This window comes from Erpetoichthys calabaricus, chromosome 2 (genome assembly GCF_900747795.2).
Source record: "Erpetoichthys calabaricus chromosome 2, fErpCal1.3, whole genome shotgun sequence".
Taxonomy (NCBI): domain Eukaryota; kingdom Metazoa; phylum Chordata; class Cladistia; order Polypteriformes; family Polypteridae; genus Erpetoichthys; species Erpetoichthys calabaricus.
The window spans coordinates 203,100,140-203,116,358 of record NC_041395.2 but is presented as its reverse complement, the minus strand read 5'-3'; the positions used below and the strand labels follow the sequence as shown (position 1 = coordinate 203,116,358).

Below are 16,219 nucleotides of genomic sequence, written 5' to 3'. Positions count from 1 at the left end.
AGTGTGTGGGTGTGTTTGTGTGTGTCCTGCGGTGGGTTGGCACCCTGCCTGGGATTGGTTCCTGCCTTGTGCCCTGTGTTGGCTGGGATTGGCTCTAGCAGACCCCTGTGACCCTGTGTTCGGATTCAGCGGGTTGGAAAACGGATGGATGGATGTTAATGTCCTGTGGTTGGCCGGCGCCCTGCCCGGGATTTGCTCCCTGCCTTGCGCCCTGTGTTGGCTGGGATTGGCTCCAGCAGACCCCCGTGACCCTGTAGTTAGGATATAGTGGGTTGGATAATGGTTGGATGGATGTTAATGTCATTCATGTTATATCTTCTATATATATAAAATGCTAAGGTCTGTCCATCTGTCATGCGATTACTCTTGAACTACTGGGGCTGGAACCTTCATGTTGGTCTTAATCAAAAGCTTATGACCTGACATGTTCTTTAAATGTAAAACATCTGAAGTAGTGGGAAGTTCAGCAAAATGACCTCTGGTCTAGTATTTCTTATGGCAAAGAGATCCAGAAAGTGACGTGGCAGAAAGAAAAAAAAGTGCAGCTACATCTGCTGAGCACCAAGCAAACCACAGAAGCCTGTTACTTGATAAAGAACACTGTAATAGAAAGAAGAAGAAGAAGAGCAGTGCCATCTACTGAGCAGATAGGAAATCACATCAGATGATTAGGTGACAAACACTGAGAATGACATTATGTTAACCCTTGTGGCCCTGACATCCTATTACTAGTACATATATATGCAGCCGTTTTTGTAAAGTACAGGTACATTTGCAGCTGTTGGAACTGGGTATGCTACTATTAGCGCAGACTGGAGAGACTGGCAAACAGTCCGCGAAAAACACGGAAATGAAAATGGATGCTTCCGGACTTTGTGCACCATTTTCAGTTTTATTTCCTCAAGAAGATTGAAGTATTTGGCAGCTATTGTATAATAATAGTGATCTTTTTTTTTTTTTTTTTTTTTTTTTTCATTTTTAAGCTTCCTAGACACGGTAAAGATAGAATATCTCACAAAATAATTTTCCCCATAAAAACAGAAAATCCAGGGCCGAAAGGGTTAATGTTGTTCACATTATTAATCTTCTCTATATATAAAATGCTAAGGCCTATCTGTCTGTCATGGAATTGCTCTTGAACTACTGGGGCTAGAACCTTCATCTTGGTTTTACTACATCTCTTTCTTTATAAAGATCTTCATCTATATTACTCCCAAGAGATCATCTTGCAGGAATGAATGGGGTTTGTGGGGTCAGGGCATGACAGAATGGTACCATGTTGTCTGATTGTAAAGGAGACTTCAAATACACAGATAGAATAAACAGGTCTTAAATGACCGCTAAGATAATTGAAGCTGTCAGGAAACTGCAAATATGAAAAGTGACAGAATACAAACTACATGTGGGAGTAGAACAAAGGAAATGACAATGGATCTAGCTGAACACACAGAGCAGTGAGTATTTAAAAGAAAACATGTGGTGGGAGTCTGTCTTCATGTCCCCATATTTCTTTAACTTAAGTATTCATGCTTCAGGCTAAATGTCAAATTTCAAATGAAATACTGGCAATATTAATCATTCTGGAAGATGGCAAAGTACATGTGGATGTGTAAATTATTCTGAAATGGTGTCTAGAATTTAAAATACCTTTGGATTTGATTGAGTGACTTTCAGTAGACTAAGATGTGATATGTAGTTAACAAACAAGACATGATATATTGAGGAACATCAATAAAATCTGGCAGTGAATGTCTTATGTATAATGAAGCATCCATCCATGTTTATAAATGCATAGTCAGATCAGGAAGGCAGAAAGCCGGAGCTTGCAATTCCAAAAATGTATACACACCATAATAATTCTTTAATAATAATTCTTTGCATTTATATAGCGCTTTTCTCACTACTCAAAGTGCTTAGCAATTGCAGGTTAAGGGCCTTGCTCAAGGGCCCAACAGAGCAGAGTCCCTTTTGGTATTTTACAGGATTCGAACAGGCAACCTTCCGATTGCCAGTGCAGATCCCTAGCCTCAGACCATAGAATGAGACCCCTTTAAATCCTTCAATCATATGTGCAGATTCAGGCTGTGGAATGAATGGTAGAATTTTTGGAATCTTTCTGGAATGCAAATGGAAAATGTTTTTGGAGCTGAGACCGTGTGTGCTTATGTGCCACTGGTTTCAAGCCACAAGGGCTTACTGAGCAGACACTGGCTGCTTGTTAACTTGAAAGTAGAGCGGGCACCTCCGTTTCTTGGGCTGCAAATCTCCTCCGTTTCATAATTTGGTGAGTTTATCTTGCTAAGTAAACTAAAACATTTCAAGAATGTGAATATGTTTAGTTCATGCTGCAGCTTTCTCTCAAGAAATGGTAGAATTAGTGGTAAAGAGACTGACTGCAGTCTTAACTGTGTCCTCTTTGTTATTTTATAGTTTGTCCTTCAGGCATGGACTCCTATCAGATTCAGTTCAGCTCATGCAGCCGTCTGTCACATTTACTTCTCAGTCAATCTGTCTGCAAACCTTCACCCTGTCTCAGCGTTTACAGACAACCTGTCTGCGGCTAATAAAATGGCACACTTAGCTTTGAGAGGTTCGCTTCACTCCTCACATTTCATTTTACTCAGCAGAAACCATCTCATTCATCTGTTTCAGGTCCTCGACTTGCCTCCAAACTGCAGCATCTGCAAAACAACTTTTATAGATTCCTGTCTTTCTGCACTATTGTATCATGCCAAAGTGGTCCTCCCTATTCTCTATTTTATGTTACCTGCATAGCCCAGAAGCACATTTTTATCCCACAGGGGACCAAACAATACAGACAGATCCTTACGTGAGAAGCCTTAGGCATGTACTGTGATTTTAATGAACAGCCTGACCACAAAAAAAATAAATACTGTATATTACCACAAATATGACATGGCTCATAAATGCTTTGTATATTGCACAATTCGCTTTTGAACACCAAACACAATGGTTAGCCGTGGGAAGGAACTGGAGAATTAGAACAGGAGAGGATGGGCTTTTAAAGAAATGCTGACACAATACTCAGGTGGTTAGGATATGGGATGTCTTATGTTACTTTAAGTATAGCCTTGGGGCTAAAGGGTTGGGCTGTAAAACACAAGAATTCAAGTGCATTATATAGTGCCTTTCAATATTCACAGGTATGGGGCAGCATGAAGTACACTTGCAAATTTCAAAATGCCCCATACGTCTGAGTGATGTGAAGTATACCCAGCATTAGTGAATAGTAACATTGTGATTTTTCAGCTTGCATTCAGAATGCTACAGACTGTGGCATAATAGCTGTACACTGCAGTGAGGATCTGGGTTCAAATCCCAGACTGGCTGCAGTCTGTCTCCTTATTCCTGTATTATTTTATGCTAGTATTAAGAGTCTTCCTCATAAAATGTAATTGTTAGTCTGATTAATGGCCTAAACTTTGTAAGTGAGTCTATGTGTGTGTGTGTGAATGTGCCCTGTGAGAGACTGGCACTTCATTTAGGTTTAGACAGGACCATTCTTAGCAGTTTGGGGGCCCTATGTGGTTCAGAAATGTGCAGGCTCCGGATGAGCAGGCCCCAGATGGGGGGGGGGGGGGGGGGGGAAGGAGCCCCCCCTTAGCTCAGGAAGGTGTTCTAATAAAACGTCCAGAAAAGGCCTTAGATGACCAGTAGGCCTACATGTATGCTTGTGTTTATGCAGAGTGGTAAAATATTGATTTTGTTCTGGACCTGTTAAAGGCTGGTAATATAGGGATATTTCATGATTTTATGGGGATCTCTCTGAATTAATCCGAAACGAATCTCTAAAATTAACGTTTGCTATAGTGCATTTGGCAAAGTTACAAACAACGTGACAATATTATTAGGGATTTAGGTGAAGATTGCAATTTGGATAATAAATTACCATTGTTAATAAGACTAAGAGATGCACTGAACTGAATTTCCTAGGACTGGCACAGATGGCTGCAATGCCAGGGGCATTACAGGGACCCCAGGCCCACAGCCCGACAACAAAAAAAAAAAAAATTGTAAGTCGGGGTCGGGCCAGGGGCCCCCCTCACGGTCGGGGCCCTACGTGGATGCGTAGTTCGCATATGCCTAAGAACGTCCCTGGTTTAGACTTGCCTTATGCCCCATCCTCCTGGACAGTTTCTGGTTTCATGAGATCCTGTAATGAAAAAAGCAGGCATATAGGAAATAGATGGGATGATAACTTAATCTGTTTATAACTTGTGAATCAACGTTCAATTATAAGCTCCATGAAGAAGCTGGCCAAGCATATTTGGATGAATATTTCATATTGGGCTGCGGCGAAAGCCTGCTTGTTTTCTTAATGTTCCATTAACCATCCTTCTCAAATCCAGAGACATCCCATTATATCATTCCATGTTGCCCTATTCTGGGTAGGCACAGGGGCACAGGTGCACTGTGATGAAGTGGGTTCTGACGAGGCTGTGATTCTTGTTTTGTGTCTTCTTCTACTAGGACAAGATTTCAATTTTGTTGAAGGTAGTAGAAAAATCTATTTGACCTTTCTATTTTATGAGCTTGCTTTTTAAATTAGAAAGCTATGCACAACCAGAGACTCTTCTAACAGCATCAAGGAGATGAGAGGAACTAGACCTCAACGACACTCACACAAATCCACATTTATAATAAATAGGACAATTTGGAGATACCAGTTAAACTAGTTACATGTCTTTGGTTTGTCCAAAACCCACTTAAGTATGTGGATAACATATGAAGGTCACACAAATAGTTAACTGCATGCCTCTGGAGCTGGGCCAGCTACTGAGCCAACAAGTTTATTTCGAAGATAATAAAAATTAAAGTTAATAGAAATTTCAAAATGATTTGGTATGTTTTTGTGTGTCAATGCAGAACTATTATAAAAATAGTATACATTATGTTAATGTCATTCACATTATTAACCTACTGTATATAAGGTCTGTCCATATGGGATCAACAGTACAGAGTAATGGGGATTGTGGAAGAGAAGTGAAAAAAAGAGTACAGGCAGGGTGGAATGGTTGGAGAAGAGTGTCAGGAGTGATTTGTGACAGATGGATATCAGCAAGAGTGAAAGGGAAGGTCTACAGGATGGTAGTGAGACCAGCTATGTTACAGTATATGGGTTGGAGACGGTGGCACTGACCAGAAAGCAGAAGACAGAGCTTGAGGTAGCAGAGATAAAGGTGCTAAGATTTGCATTGGGTGTGACAAGGGTGGGTAGGATTAGAAAAGAGTACATTAGAGGGTCAGCTCAAGTTGGATGGTTGGGAGACAAAGTCAGAGAGGCGAGGTTGGGTTGGTTTGAACATGTGCAGAGGAGAGATGCTGGGTATATTGGGAGAAGGATGCTAAAGATAGAGCTGCCAGGGAAGAGGAAAAGAGGAAGGCCTAAGCGAAGGTTTATGGATGTGGTGAGAGAGGACATGCAGGTGATGGGTGTAACAGAGCAAGATGTAGAGGACAGAAAGATATGGAAGAAGATGTTCCACTGTGGCAACCCCTAACGGGAGCAGCCGAAAGAAGAAGAAGAAGATATAAGGTCTGTCCATCTGTCATGTGATTACTCCTACTGGGGCTAGAACCTTCATATTGATCTTAATTGAAAGTTTATGACCTGACACATTCTTGAAATTCAAAAAAAAATTGAAGTAGTGGGAAGCTCAGTGAAGTGATCTGTGGTCTAGTGTTTCCTATGGCAAAGAGATCAAGAAAGTGACATGTCAGAAAAAAAAAGAAGAGCAGCAACATCTTCTGAGCATCAAGAAAACCACAGAAGCCAGTTACTTGAAGAACACCGTAATAGAAACAAGAAGAAGAAGGGCAGTTCCATCTGCTAAGCACATAGAAAATCACATCAGACAGTTAAGTGATGAACACTGAGAAAGAATAAGTAAACAAGATGCTGAGACAAGCAGCGAGAAATCCTGAATATAGTCTGATATGTTCTGGATATTGAAAAAAAATTAGGTTGCACACCCGCACTTTACTACTGTGCAGAAATGTTTATTGTAATAAAAGTCAAGTATGCCAAAATCTGTCTGTCTGTCACACGACTGGGGCTAGAACCTTGATCTTGTTCTTAATCGATAGCTTATGACCTGATACATGCTGATATTAGAAAAAAATGTGAGATAGCAGCAACCCCGCCAAACTGATTTGCTCTTGTGGGTGTCTTATGGCAAAGTGGTAAGTGAATGAAGCCAATCACATGACTAAGAACATCGTAATGAAGCCGATCTATTGATAACCCTGTAGGACATTGTGCATGCGTGTTCAGACTTCATAATCAAGTGCAAGAGAGAGAGAGAGAGGTTGGGAGCATGTGAACATGACAATAAAACTCTGGACTAGGAATAATGAAAAAGAATAGTAGTGACATCTGCTGAGCATCAAGCAAATCTCTGAAGCTGATTACATGATGAAGAACACTGTTATGAAGCCTATCTATTGTTTAATCTGCCAAAACACGATACATATGTGTTCAGACTTCAATATCAACTATATGTGTTGTGTTTATTGATCATTGAATGTGACAAAAAAAAATAACCTTTGGCAGCGACATCTGTTAAGCGTCAAGCACAACACAAAGGTAGACACAACGTTTCATAGATGTGCAAGACAAAAGCTACAATACAGAATGAAAGAATGAAAAACATAGAGAAATACATGCCGACAAACAAGCACTACTTCACAAAGTTACATCACCAATCTGGTCACTGCCAAGCTGCATTCCTATACTGGTCAAAATAAAAGAACGTGTTGCCAAAAAAAATTCAGCATGCTCTGCATGAAGCACCTTTAGTTTAGGACAGTAGGTCTGAGTATTTCACTAGTTGAATTAAAAACAAACAAATGATCACTAAATGAAAAAAAAAATTACAGTCTGTGTGACAATGACCTTGGTTTGAACAACTTTTAACAGATGGTTGGATGGATTCGCATTGGACATACTGTAGTGGCTTTGAGATTCAGTTCCAGTCACCTGTAGGTGTGATGACCTGCCATGTCACACTCTCTGTGTCCTGTTGGCACATTTCCTGAAAAGCTGGGTTTGCTCCCACACCCCAAAGCCATTTGTGTTAGGTTAGTGAAAAAAATGGAATTTGCCTAGTAAATCTGTGTGTGTGCGTGTGTGTCCAATTATGGACGAGCATCTTATCCAGGGTTGATTCTTGCCATGCTTTTGATGTTGTCACCACAAGATGTACAGCTACTGGTGTTGCAATCATGTATGAACTGTATACAAGTTTTGCATATTCTGTATATTTTCTACTTCATTGGGCAAGTTGAATCTAACATAACATTTCTAAAAATGCTTAATCCAGTTCAGTGTGTAACAGCCACAGCCTGCCCTGGCAGCATTAGATACAAGGCTGGAACAAGTCCCGGACAAGGCACCATTTCATTGCTGGCCCTACTCACATACACACCCACACTCATACTCAGTGAAAGCCAATTTCTAATCACCAATTAACCTAAGTGGCACCAACATGTGAGGGAAAAAAGCTGAACCAGAACAAAACCCACACAAACAGAGGAAGAACTTGCAAACTCCATACAGACATGCCCCAGGTATGATATTCAACATGCTGGATATGTTAGGCATCAGCGTTATCCACTGTGTCACCACACCACACATACAGTCTTAAGGATAATAGTTCTTTAATGCCACTTTACTGGATTGTGTGGTTCCTTGTAGATCCATTGCATGACAAGCACCTATTTCATTCTGGGAAGGGTTCTTTGCATATAAAACTGGTTCTTTGGCAAGAGCCCATTTAAAATCACAAAGCCATACTATTTCACAAATCTGTTATTATCTATTCATTTTTTTTTATGGAACCTGCTATAGACCGAAATGAAAAGTTCTTTCTTGAACATTTATATGGAAGGTTCTTTTGGGAACCCAAAATAGTTCCTCTATATCATCACACTGAAGAACCACGTTGGCACCTCAAATTTTAAGCACAGTGGTAAAGAAAACTGTTGTGTCCTGCATAAAGCCCAAATCGGGCACATGTACAACTTTAAATTCCCGCCTCAGTTACATCGTTTTTTATAGATTTGTTCTTATCTGAGTTTAAATCGTCACAGACCAGCGGCTACATATCAAAAGAGTGTGTAGTAACTGTAACATGAGCTTGTGTCCCGTTTAAGCGACTTTATTCTCCAAGAAATGTGACATATGTTATGCTTATAACGCGATATTCGGAGTCAAATAATAAAATATAGTTTGAATTAAAAATCGCGTGTTTAAACTGCAGCAATTATATTGACATCTTCAGTTCTTGACATGCATAATGTATATGCTGGTCTATATATGTCGCTCGCTTTCGAGATCATTCCTTAAGCAGCCTTATACTTGTCCCATGCTGATAAAGTACAGGTAACAGCGTAACTCTGGATGCCTTTTTTATTTGAATGGATGCCTGGCAAACGTCTGTTTTTTTGCAGATAACTTGCTGGTAGCATGCGGCCCGCGGTTATAAATATTTCTCTTAACTGATGCCAAGTTTTCCACAGAATATCATGCGCTCAATCCGTCACCCTCTGCTGCAGTCTGCGCTGATCCGACTGGTCAGCATAACTGACCTGGCCTGCCGAAGAACTGGCGGGTGAAAGTGAGTGGATCTAAGCTGGACTCTCGGAGGGTGGTCAGCTGGGAGGAGACTTGCCCCCCTCTCCGGCGCAGCTCACTGCGGCTCCCACGCTGCGCAGCGGACCTTTTCCTGTCTTTGAGATCCGTCGCTCCAGACGCGGTCTATCCTGCCTGCCCGCCTGTCTCTTATCTCCGCTCTCTGGACGTGATGTGCGCTGCGGACATGACTGCCTTCAGCCGGACTCTCGCTCTTCTGACGACTCTGCTGTGGGTTAGGGCTGAAGCCCGCCTCGAGCCCTTCGACCTGCTCTATGATAACGGTGTCGAGGCTTTCTATAGCAGCGATTACGAGCGAGTCGTATTTTACATGGAGAAGGCGTTGAGTAGCTACTGGGAGCTACGGAGAAGTCGCGTGGGCTGCACCCTGAGCTGTGAGGACCAGTACCCCTTCTCGAACACCACCTCGGATCTGCCCTTCTTCGATGTGGTACTTCGGAGGGCAGCGTGCTTAAATGAATGCCTGGACAGGAGGGTGGGAGCGCAGTCTGTGCACCGGGTCAGCGAGGATGTCATCCAGGACTTCAACAGGAGGACCCCCTACAACTTCCTGCAGCTCGCCTACTATAAGGTAAAATAACTGAGCTCTCCTTTTGCATCCTCCCGGCGCGCCCACCTGAATATAAACGTCCATGGGATGATTTACTTATTAATTGAAAGTAAAGTCAAACTTGAAAATGAATTGACAGCGGATGTTTGTACAGCTTAAGGAGTAAAATTAATAGAGTAGTTACGAATTTAAGAACTTGACAAGAAGTTTTATAAAATCATAACTCAGTATGCACGTTTTATATGATTTGTAAATGTTTAGCATTCGGTTTCTCAATTATCAGACGCCTGTCATAGAAACTATGTTTGGTTAAAACGATTAACTGGTGGTGTTGGAATCTGTCACAAGCCATAATCTGTTCAATGTAAAAACGGCAGCTGTCAGGATTGGAAACAAAATCTTAATGTGTAATGTGTGTGTCTGCGTGTGTGGCTTGTGTGTGCGTGTGTGTGTCACAAAGTTAAATTATATCGGAATCCACCCCCTTGAAATTCTACAGTATATCTGCGTAGGGACCTCAAATGTGAAGACGACTCAGTAAGGTATGAAAAACTGCACACAGGCGATTATCGATTTTTGAAGGCGTGTGTTCCTACGAATAAGCAAAGGGTCTCGTCTGATCCTTTTGTTATCCCATCTTTATACGGCATCCACCTCCTCTCGGAGTCCGCTGGATTTCACTAGACGACCTCACGACGACTGCGTGAAACTTCATTTATACCTCAACCAACATTCCATGAGTGACTGATAAAGCGGATGATGCTTGTGGTTATGGGGTACATATTACCTTCAGCGCTCTCTGCTTGTAGTCTAGCTATAGTTGGCACTAAACTTTAAGCGAAGAAGGATCAAAGGACTGATGATAATAATGCCCTCTGTTTAGTGAATCCGCTTAACTCAGTTTTACTGTTTTATGCAAAGTACGGGTGCATCTGTATCGAGGTAATGGTCACCTTGAGTCGATAAGTTTAGGAGAGTGAAGCTAAACAGAAATAATACGTACAGAATGACTAAAGTAAATGTCGATGTTCATTTCTAAGCTTTTTGAGAAGCACTTGATAATGAGGCTTGGATTAGACTTTTAAAAAGTGTTCCTGTGTTGATCGCACCTGCTCAGATGTATTTACTCGTTTTTGCGCCTGCGTATATAGGAGCGTACATCCTTAATGTATCGGAAGCTGAAAAATGTACAGTTACTTATGATAAATAAGCAGAAGCAAAATGAGCGTTGGAACAAAAATGTCGATTTTGCAATGAAATTATAATGGGTATGTATACCAACACAAACGTATGTATGTATGTGTATATATGTGATATATATCCATAATATGTATGTATACAGTATATGTGCATACTTGTGTGTGTAAATAATCAATTTCTTTAGCCCCAAATTTGCTCGGTTCCGAATTCTCTACGTGCTGCTGTGCATGCTGCGCTTTGGAGCACGGCGGCTCGCCCCGCCCCCTTACCGACGTCCACGCCTCCTAGTTTAACGACCACGTGCTGCGTGCATTCAGCTTTTATCTTTCATTCAGCATTAGTCGTGAACGGCTCAAGGAGTTCGAACAAACGGTGAATGTACTTAAACTTCTTTATTGCTTCCAGATTCTGAAAATACATTGTGGTTTCTCAGTTCCTGAGCAGGAGCTATTCTTTTTCACGAGCTGAGTTTTAATTCAAATAGATTGATTCATTCTATCTGACTTTTTTTTTTTATTTGCTTGGCTTAAAGATGGCCTATAAAGATAGTTTTGTAAGGTGTAAGTGAGAAAGATTTCAGCAAAACAGCAGCTCGTTCACTGCGAATTTTATGTGGTTTAAAAACTTAGGAAAAGCATGAAAACACACTTAAGAGTGTTGGTATTCATACACTGTAAAGGTTATACCAATAACATATCATTTGCAAATTACAAGAAGAGTTACTAGTTTAAAAATCATAAGAATAAACATTAAGCTTAAAAAATCTGTAAGAGTTCAACTTGATTACAATCAACCAGTCATCCTTTACTATAATAGTATCTTTATATAGCAAATATCATCCTAAAATGCGTTACAGTCAGACACACTCCTACAGTACATTTTATCCATTTGTCTCCTTTACTGTACCATCCTAGCCACTTCAGGACTGCAGGGTACCAGAGGCAATCCAAGCATCACTGAGCATGGGACAAAGGACAGTCCTGGAGGAGGGTTTCCTAGAAATGTACACTCTCAAATGTTTACTGTAACTGGCAGCTGAGCTGTATATATATGTCCAATGTATTATATGTATGTATACAGTCCATACAATATGTATGCTGAGTTGCCAGAAAAAATACAGTTAAAAGCACACTGTTTCTATCAGTAACAGTGCAGTAAATAATTAAAACCCTACCCTCGTTAACATTAGATTAACTATTTTATCCTGCATGTAAAAACCATTTTACAATTATTTCACAGTAATGTTTAAACATTTTACCACAAAAGTTACAGCTAAACTGACTATTAACAAGACCATTGACCTGTTTATATGCAGGCTTACATATTTCGTACAACAAACTTCCACAATCTGATAGCAAATAAATTCTCTATAAACTACTCTCACCAGGGTGTTTTTATGATGCGGGTATGCAACAGGTTTTTGCACCTTATTGAAAACAACCTTGCTGTGGGCAGTTTACCCTCAGCCCTCAAAAAAGATGAAGTTTATTAATTGTTTTTAATTTCTTTCCAACTTTACATGGTTATTAGGATCTTCAGGAGCCCTTTGTATCATTTTACCCCAAAAATTGGGATTTTTTAGTATGTAAGTAAAATCACTTTATGAAAATATAGAATTCTCTGCCTAGAAAAATAGCCCAGAATATACAGAAACAGTTCTGAAAAATTACCTCATATGTGGAAACCTAACCAAACCTATTTTTCTCAAGTGGACAACATTCAAAAATAATATTTTTGGAGGAGAAAGTCTGTTCATTTTAAGTTAAATTAACTTAATACATCTGTGTATTGGGAAAATAGCCATACCATTTATTTGAGTATTGAAAGGTGATAATTTGGGGGCAGAAAGTAACTTAAGGTTGCTGGATAAATACAACAGGACCTAAAATGTCTCTGTTTAGCTCTGCTCTGCTAGCTTTGTTTCAATGGAAATTAAAGAAAGGTTTATTTCAATGTTGTTGGGAAGAGCTATGTAAAGACAGCAATTATGATGATTTTAAGTTAATTTAAAATAGCGGTATAAATCAAACAAATCTAAGTGAATTTTTTGAATGTATTGAAAGTGGTACATTCTTCAGTATGTTAATCATACTGTTTCACTACAACATCACTGTGACTCTATGGCAAAAGAACAATTATTGACAAAATGGTGCTCATGGAAAAAAATGAAACTATACTGGCAACCAAAATGCTGCTCAAATGTAAACTTACATGTGTTTATCTGTTTAAAACCATGTGTTGAACATTAAGCACCCCTTCACTGCCCACAAAAAAAAATCCAATATCAGTGTCATCTTTCAGACCCTTATAAACACATTAGTCTTCTGCTTGTAAAACAAGTATCTGCATATTTTTTCTCAAATTGTTTTCGCTCTTCAGTATTTCATGCCACATTGGTTAGTGTCACTATGTAATGGACCCAAAATTCTGGATTGAAATTTCATGTTGATTGCTGTCAATGTGGAATTTGCACATTCTCCCCGGTTCTGTTTGGGTTTTCCCCCATCTTCCCAGAGACGTACAGGTCAGGTTAACTGGTGAATTCTAAGTGGTCCAGTGTGAATGTAGGTATGTTCATGAGTGGGCCCTGTGAAGGATGGACTGCCACCCTGTCCAGGACTATTTCCTTCTTGCCTCCAATTTCTACTGGAATAGGCTGTGACTGCTTGTACAAGAAATTGGATTAATTGGATTTGAAAATGCAGAATGAAAAAAAATGTAATGTTTATTTATGTTTAGTCATTTTACACTAACATTGTTCTTCTTGATTATTGTTAGGGATGTTAGGATTTTGATTTTTTTGTCAGTGTCACACTAGTGGCAACACACAGACCAGTAATTCTGACATTATACTACTTGACTTGCTCATTGGAGAACATGTTAACTTCAACAGCTGCAGTTACCCAATATCATAGCCTTTGAGGGTGTCAAATGATACGAGCAGGAATTATAGGAGATAACTGATTATTCAACTTCCTCACAGCTTTTCACCGTAGTTCCATGTCTTTTATAATACTGCAAATTTATTATGAGATTGCCTCATCTTCGAAGGCATTTAAATCCTCAAGTGTCTAAACTGCAAAATAGACAATAACTTTTGTTCTAAACTTCACAGGGACACATAAAAGTTAGCTAAAACTGCTGATCATAACATCAGCAATCAAATCAAACCATTTGGATTTTGTTGTAATGAGTCATAGAGTGTGACGTCTCTGGGGAGTGCAGCACTACTTGACTGATGGCCACTGGCATGCCATGACCGTCTGCGGCTTGCTTTGATTTTCTTATGATTATGTAAATGAAGGATATGACTGAAAATTGTTGGAAAAGTCATGTATTTTTTTTACAGTGGCCTCTCAATGAGATAATCTTTTGGAAAAGAAATTGTGGCAACCCAAATACCATAATGAAATTCTCACATTGATAACTTTTTCTTAGAGTTGTCTCCAGAGCCTAATTTCTAGTATTCTTCCTAATGCCCTCCTTCACCAGCTATTATTGAGCATAATAATTTTTAAAATAAATTTGAAAGAGTTTTCTAAACCCAAGTTTGGTTCCTGATGCCCCTGAGAGAGGTTCCTGTCAACACCCCCACCCACGATCCTATAGATGAATAGAGTGATTGAAAATCAATGGATGCTTGGTTTTCCTGTTACAAAATGCTACAGTGGGTTTCTCGCTCTGTCTGTTTAATCCAGGTGTCAAAAAATATAAATTGTGCTAAGGATTTCTGACTTTGAGTAATCTGCCCGTGATACCCTTTGAAACACATGTTTTAAAGTTTTTACTGTATTTCATTTTATTAGGTTATATTAGGTTATAAGAAAGACATCTGCTATAGTAGACGCTCACACTGTACATTTGTGATCTGCCGAGCTTTGAGCAGCTTAATGAATGACCAGCGTCTGTGAGAGTAAAAGTATAAGCTACTTTGATCTGACAGGATAGGATGAGACTTCAAGCGGGTAAAGTTGCAGGAGTGCAATATTGGATAGGATCAGCGTTCTAAATCTTCTGAAGACTTGCCATCCAGGTGCAGTGTTCCTGGTAGTTTTTTTTTTCTTTCTTTTTTTATAAGCTGTGTTTACATGATTGAGTGTTTGTTGTTTAGATCACTTGTCTGTGTGAAATGTGATAGCTGACTGAACCATTGCATCGCATGAGATTCTTTTTGTATTACAAAGCCATGTTCTACCAGCCAGGACATGTTTACTGCCATGACCAGAGTGAGATGTTTGCTTTGAATTGCACGCTTGAGTCGCATTTGCTTTTACAGTGGGTTGCTTGTGCGGCTCGTCAAGGTCAAGAGTACTTCAGATGAAAAAGGGGCAGAGTTAGTTGCTCAGATTTATCAGCATGAACCTGGTGCTCCTAAAAGCTTCCTCAAACCATGAGATGTGATGGAGATCTGCACAATACCTCCAAGCTTTTAGTGGCATGCAGGGCTCGGCCTACAGTTCATTGGCATGTAACAACCATCCATAACCCTAAAGCCTCAATTGAATATAGCAAGCACTTATCATAGCTCTTCAGATTTTTTATTTCATTTGCTGGATATAGAGGCTAGCTTGTTTTCTGTATAAATGGTTTTTCAACTGTCCTGGCAGAGGAAGAACAGGTCAAGATATGTTGTTATCTGGAATCATTAATATTTAGAGGTGTTATCAAACTCATCTGAGGTTAAAGTGGTTAGCGTGTTACTCCATTTGATTTTGTCCTGCTATTGGTATAGAGATTCAAATGTAACTTGTAAAAAGTTGTGATTAGTTTCCTAAATATTGTTGAGTTCCATCAGTGAGGCTTGCCATTTATTTCCTTCTGAAATTGTTTTTTTTTCTGCCATTTCAGAGTTGTTCATGCTCAAATTCATTTGTAACAACTAAATTGAAAGCCTTACTGTATATGCTTTTTATTTCAGTCTACACATAATCATCCACCCACTGTGGAAACTCGCCTTAATCAAGTTTAGGATCATGGAGTTTGAGAGCATATCACAGTAGCACAGGCTGCAAAGCAAGAAGCAACTGTGCACAATACACCATTCTGTGACAGCATTCGCTCATATATGTGCATCCCTTTAGTGTCATCAGTACATAGGATCTGCACATCTTTGGGATATAGGTGGAAAACCTGAGGAAAAACAAATACAGACAAGGGGACACTATACAGTACAGACTCCAAACACACAGGGGAATGGGTGAGTATTTGAACCCAGAGCTTGAGCCTGATATTTACAGTTGCCCACTATACAGATAACAAAAAATATAAAACACAGTGCAAGGATCCACTAGTATGAGATAGATAGATAGATAGATAGATAGATAGATAGATAGATAGATAGATAGATAGATAGATAGATAGATAGATAGATAGATAGATAGATAGATAGATAGATAGATAAGATAAAGATCAAGAAATATTGTAACAAACAATAGCAAGAACCTCCTTCAAACAAAAACAAAGAATTATAAAAAAAGAAGAAAAAAGTTCTGGTTTGGCTTAAGGTAAAAGTGCAGTTCCAGTGAGGCATCATGCAGTCGTATTATAGTTTGTATAGCAGAGTTTCTTGACATTGGCTGAAAGTCCTCAGTGTTAGTGTGTCAGAAACAGGATGTGCAGCATTGTTTATAGTGCCACTCAGTTTTGTTTTAATTCACTTCTTTGCTACGATCTCCAAGGGGTCCAGAGTGTGTCCTGTAACTGAGCCTGCCCTTTAAATTAGCTTGTTGATTCGGTGGGCCACTCTGGAAGTGAAGTTACCAGCCCAGCACACCATAACATAGAAGATCACTGAA

General features: G+C 39.7%; 1 protein-coding gene across 1 annotated transcript in view; it reads left to right on the top strand.

Moving 5' to 3' along the window:
- The first annotated feature begins 8,535 nt into the window (after positions 1 to 8,535).
- The window catches only part of p3h2 (prolyl 3-hydroxylase 2), a 109,949-nt gene continuing 102,265 nt past the window's right edge, over positions 8,536 to 16,219 (top strand). Inside the window, exon 1 of the mRNA XM_028795028.2 lies at positions 8,536 to 9,245. Coding sequence (XP_028650861.1) covers positions 8,826 to 9,245 — 420 coding nt within the window. The 5' untranslated portion in view covers positions 8,536 to 8,825. The remainder of the gene's footprint in view (positions 9,246 to 16,219) is intronic.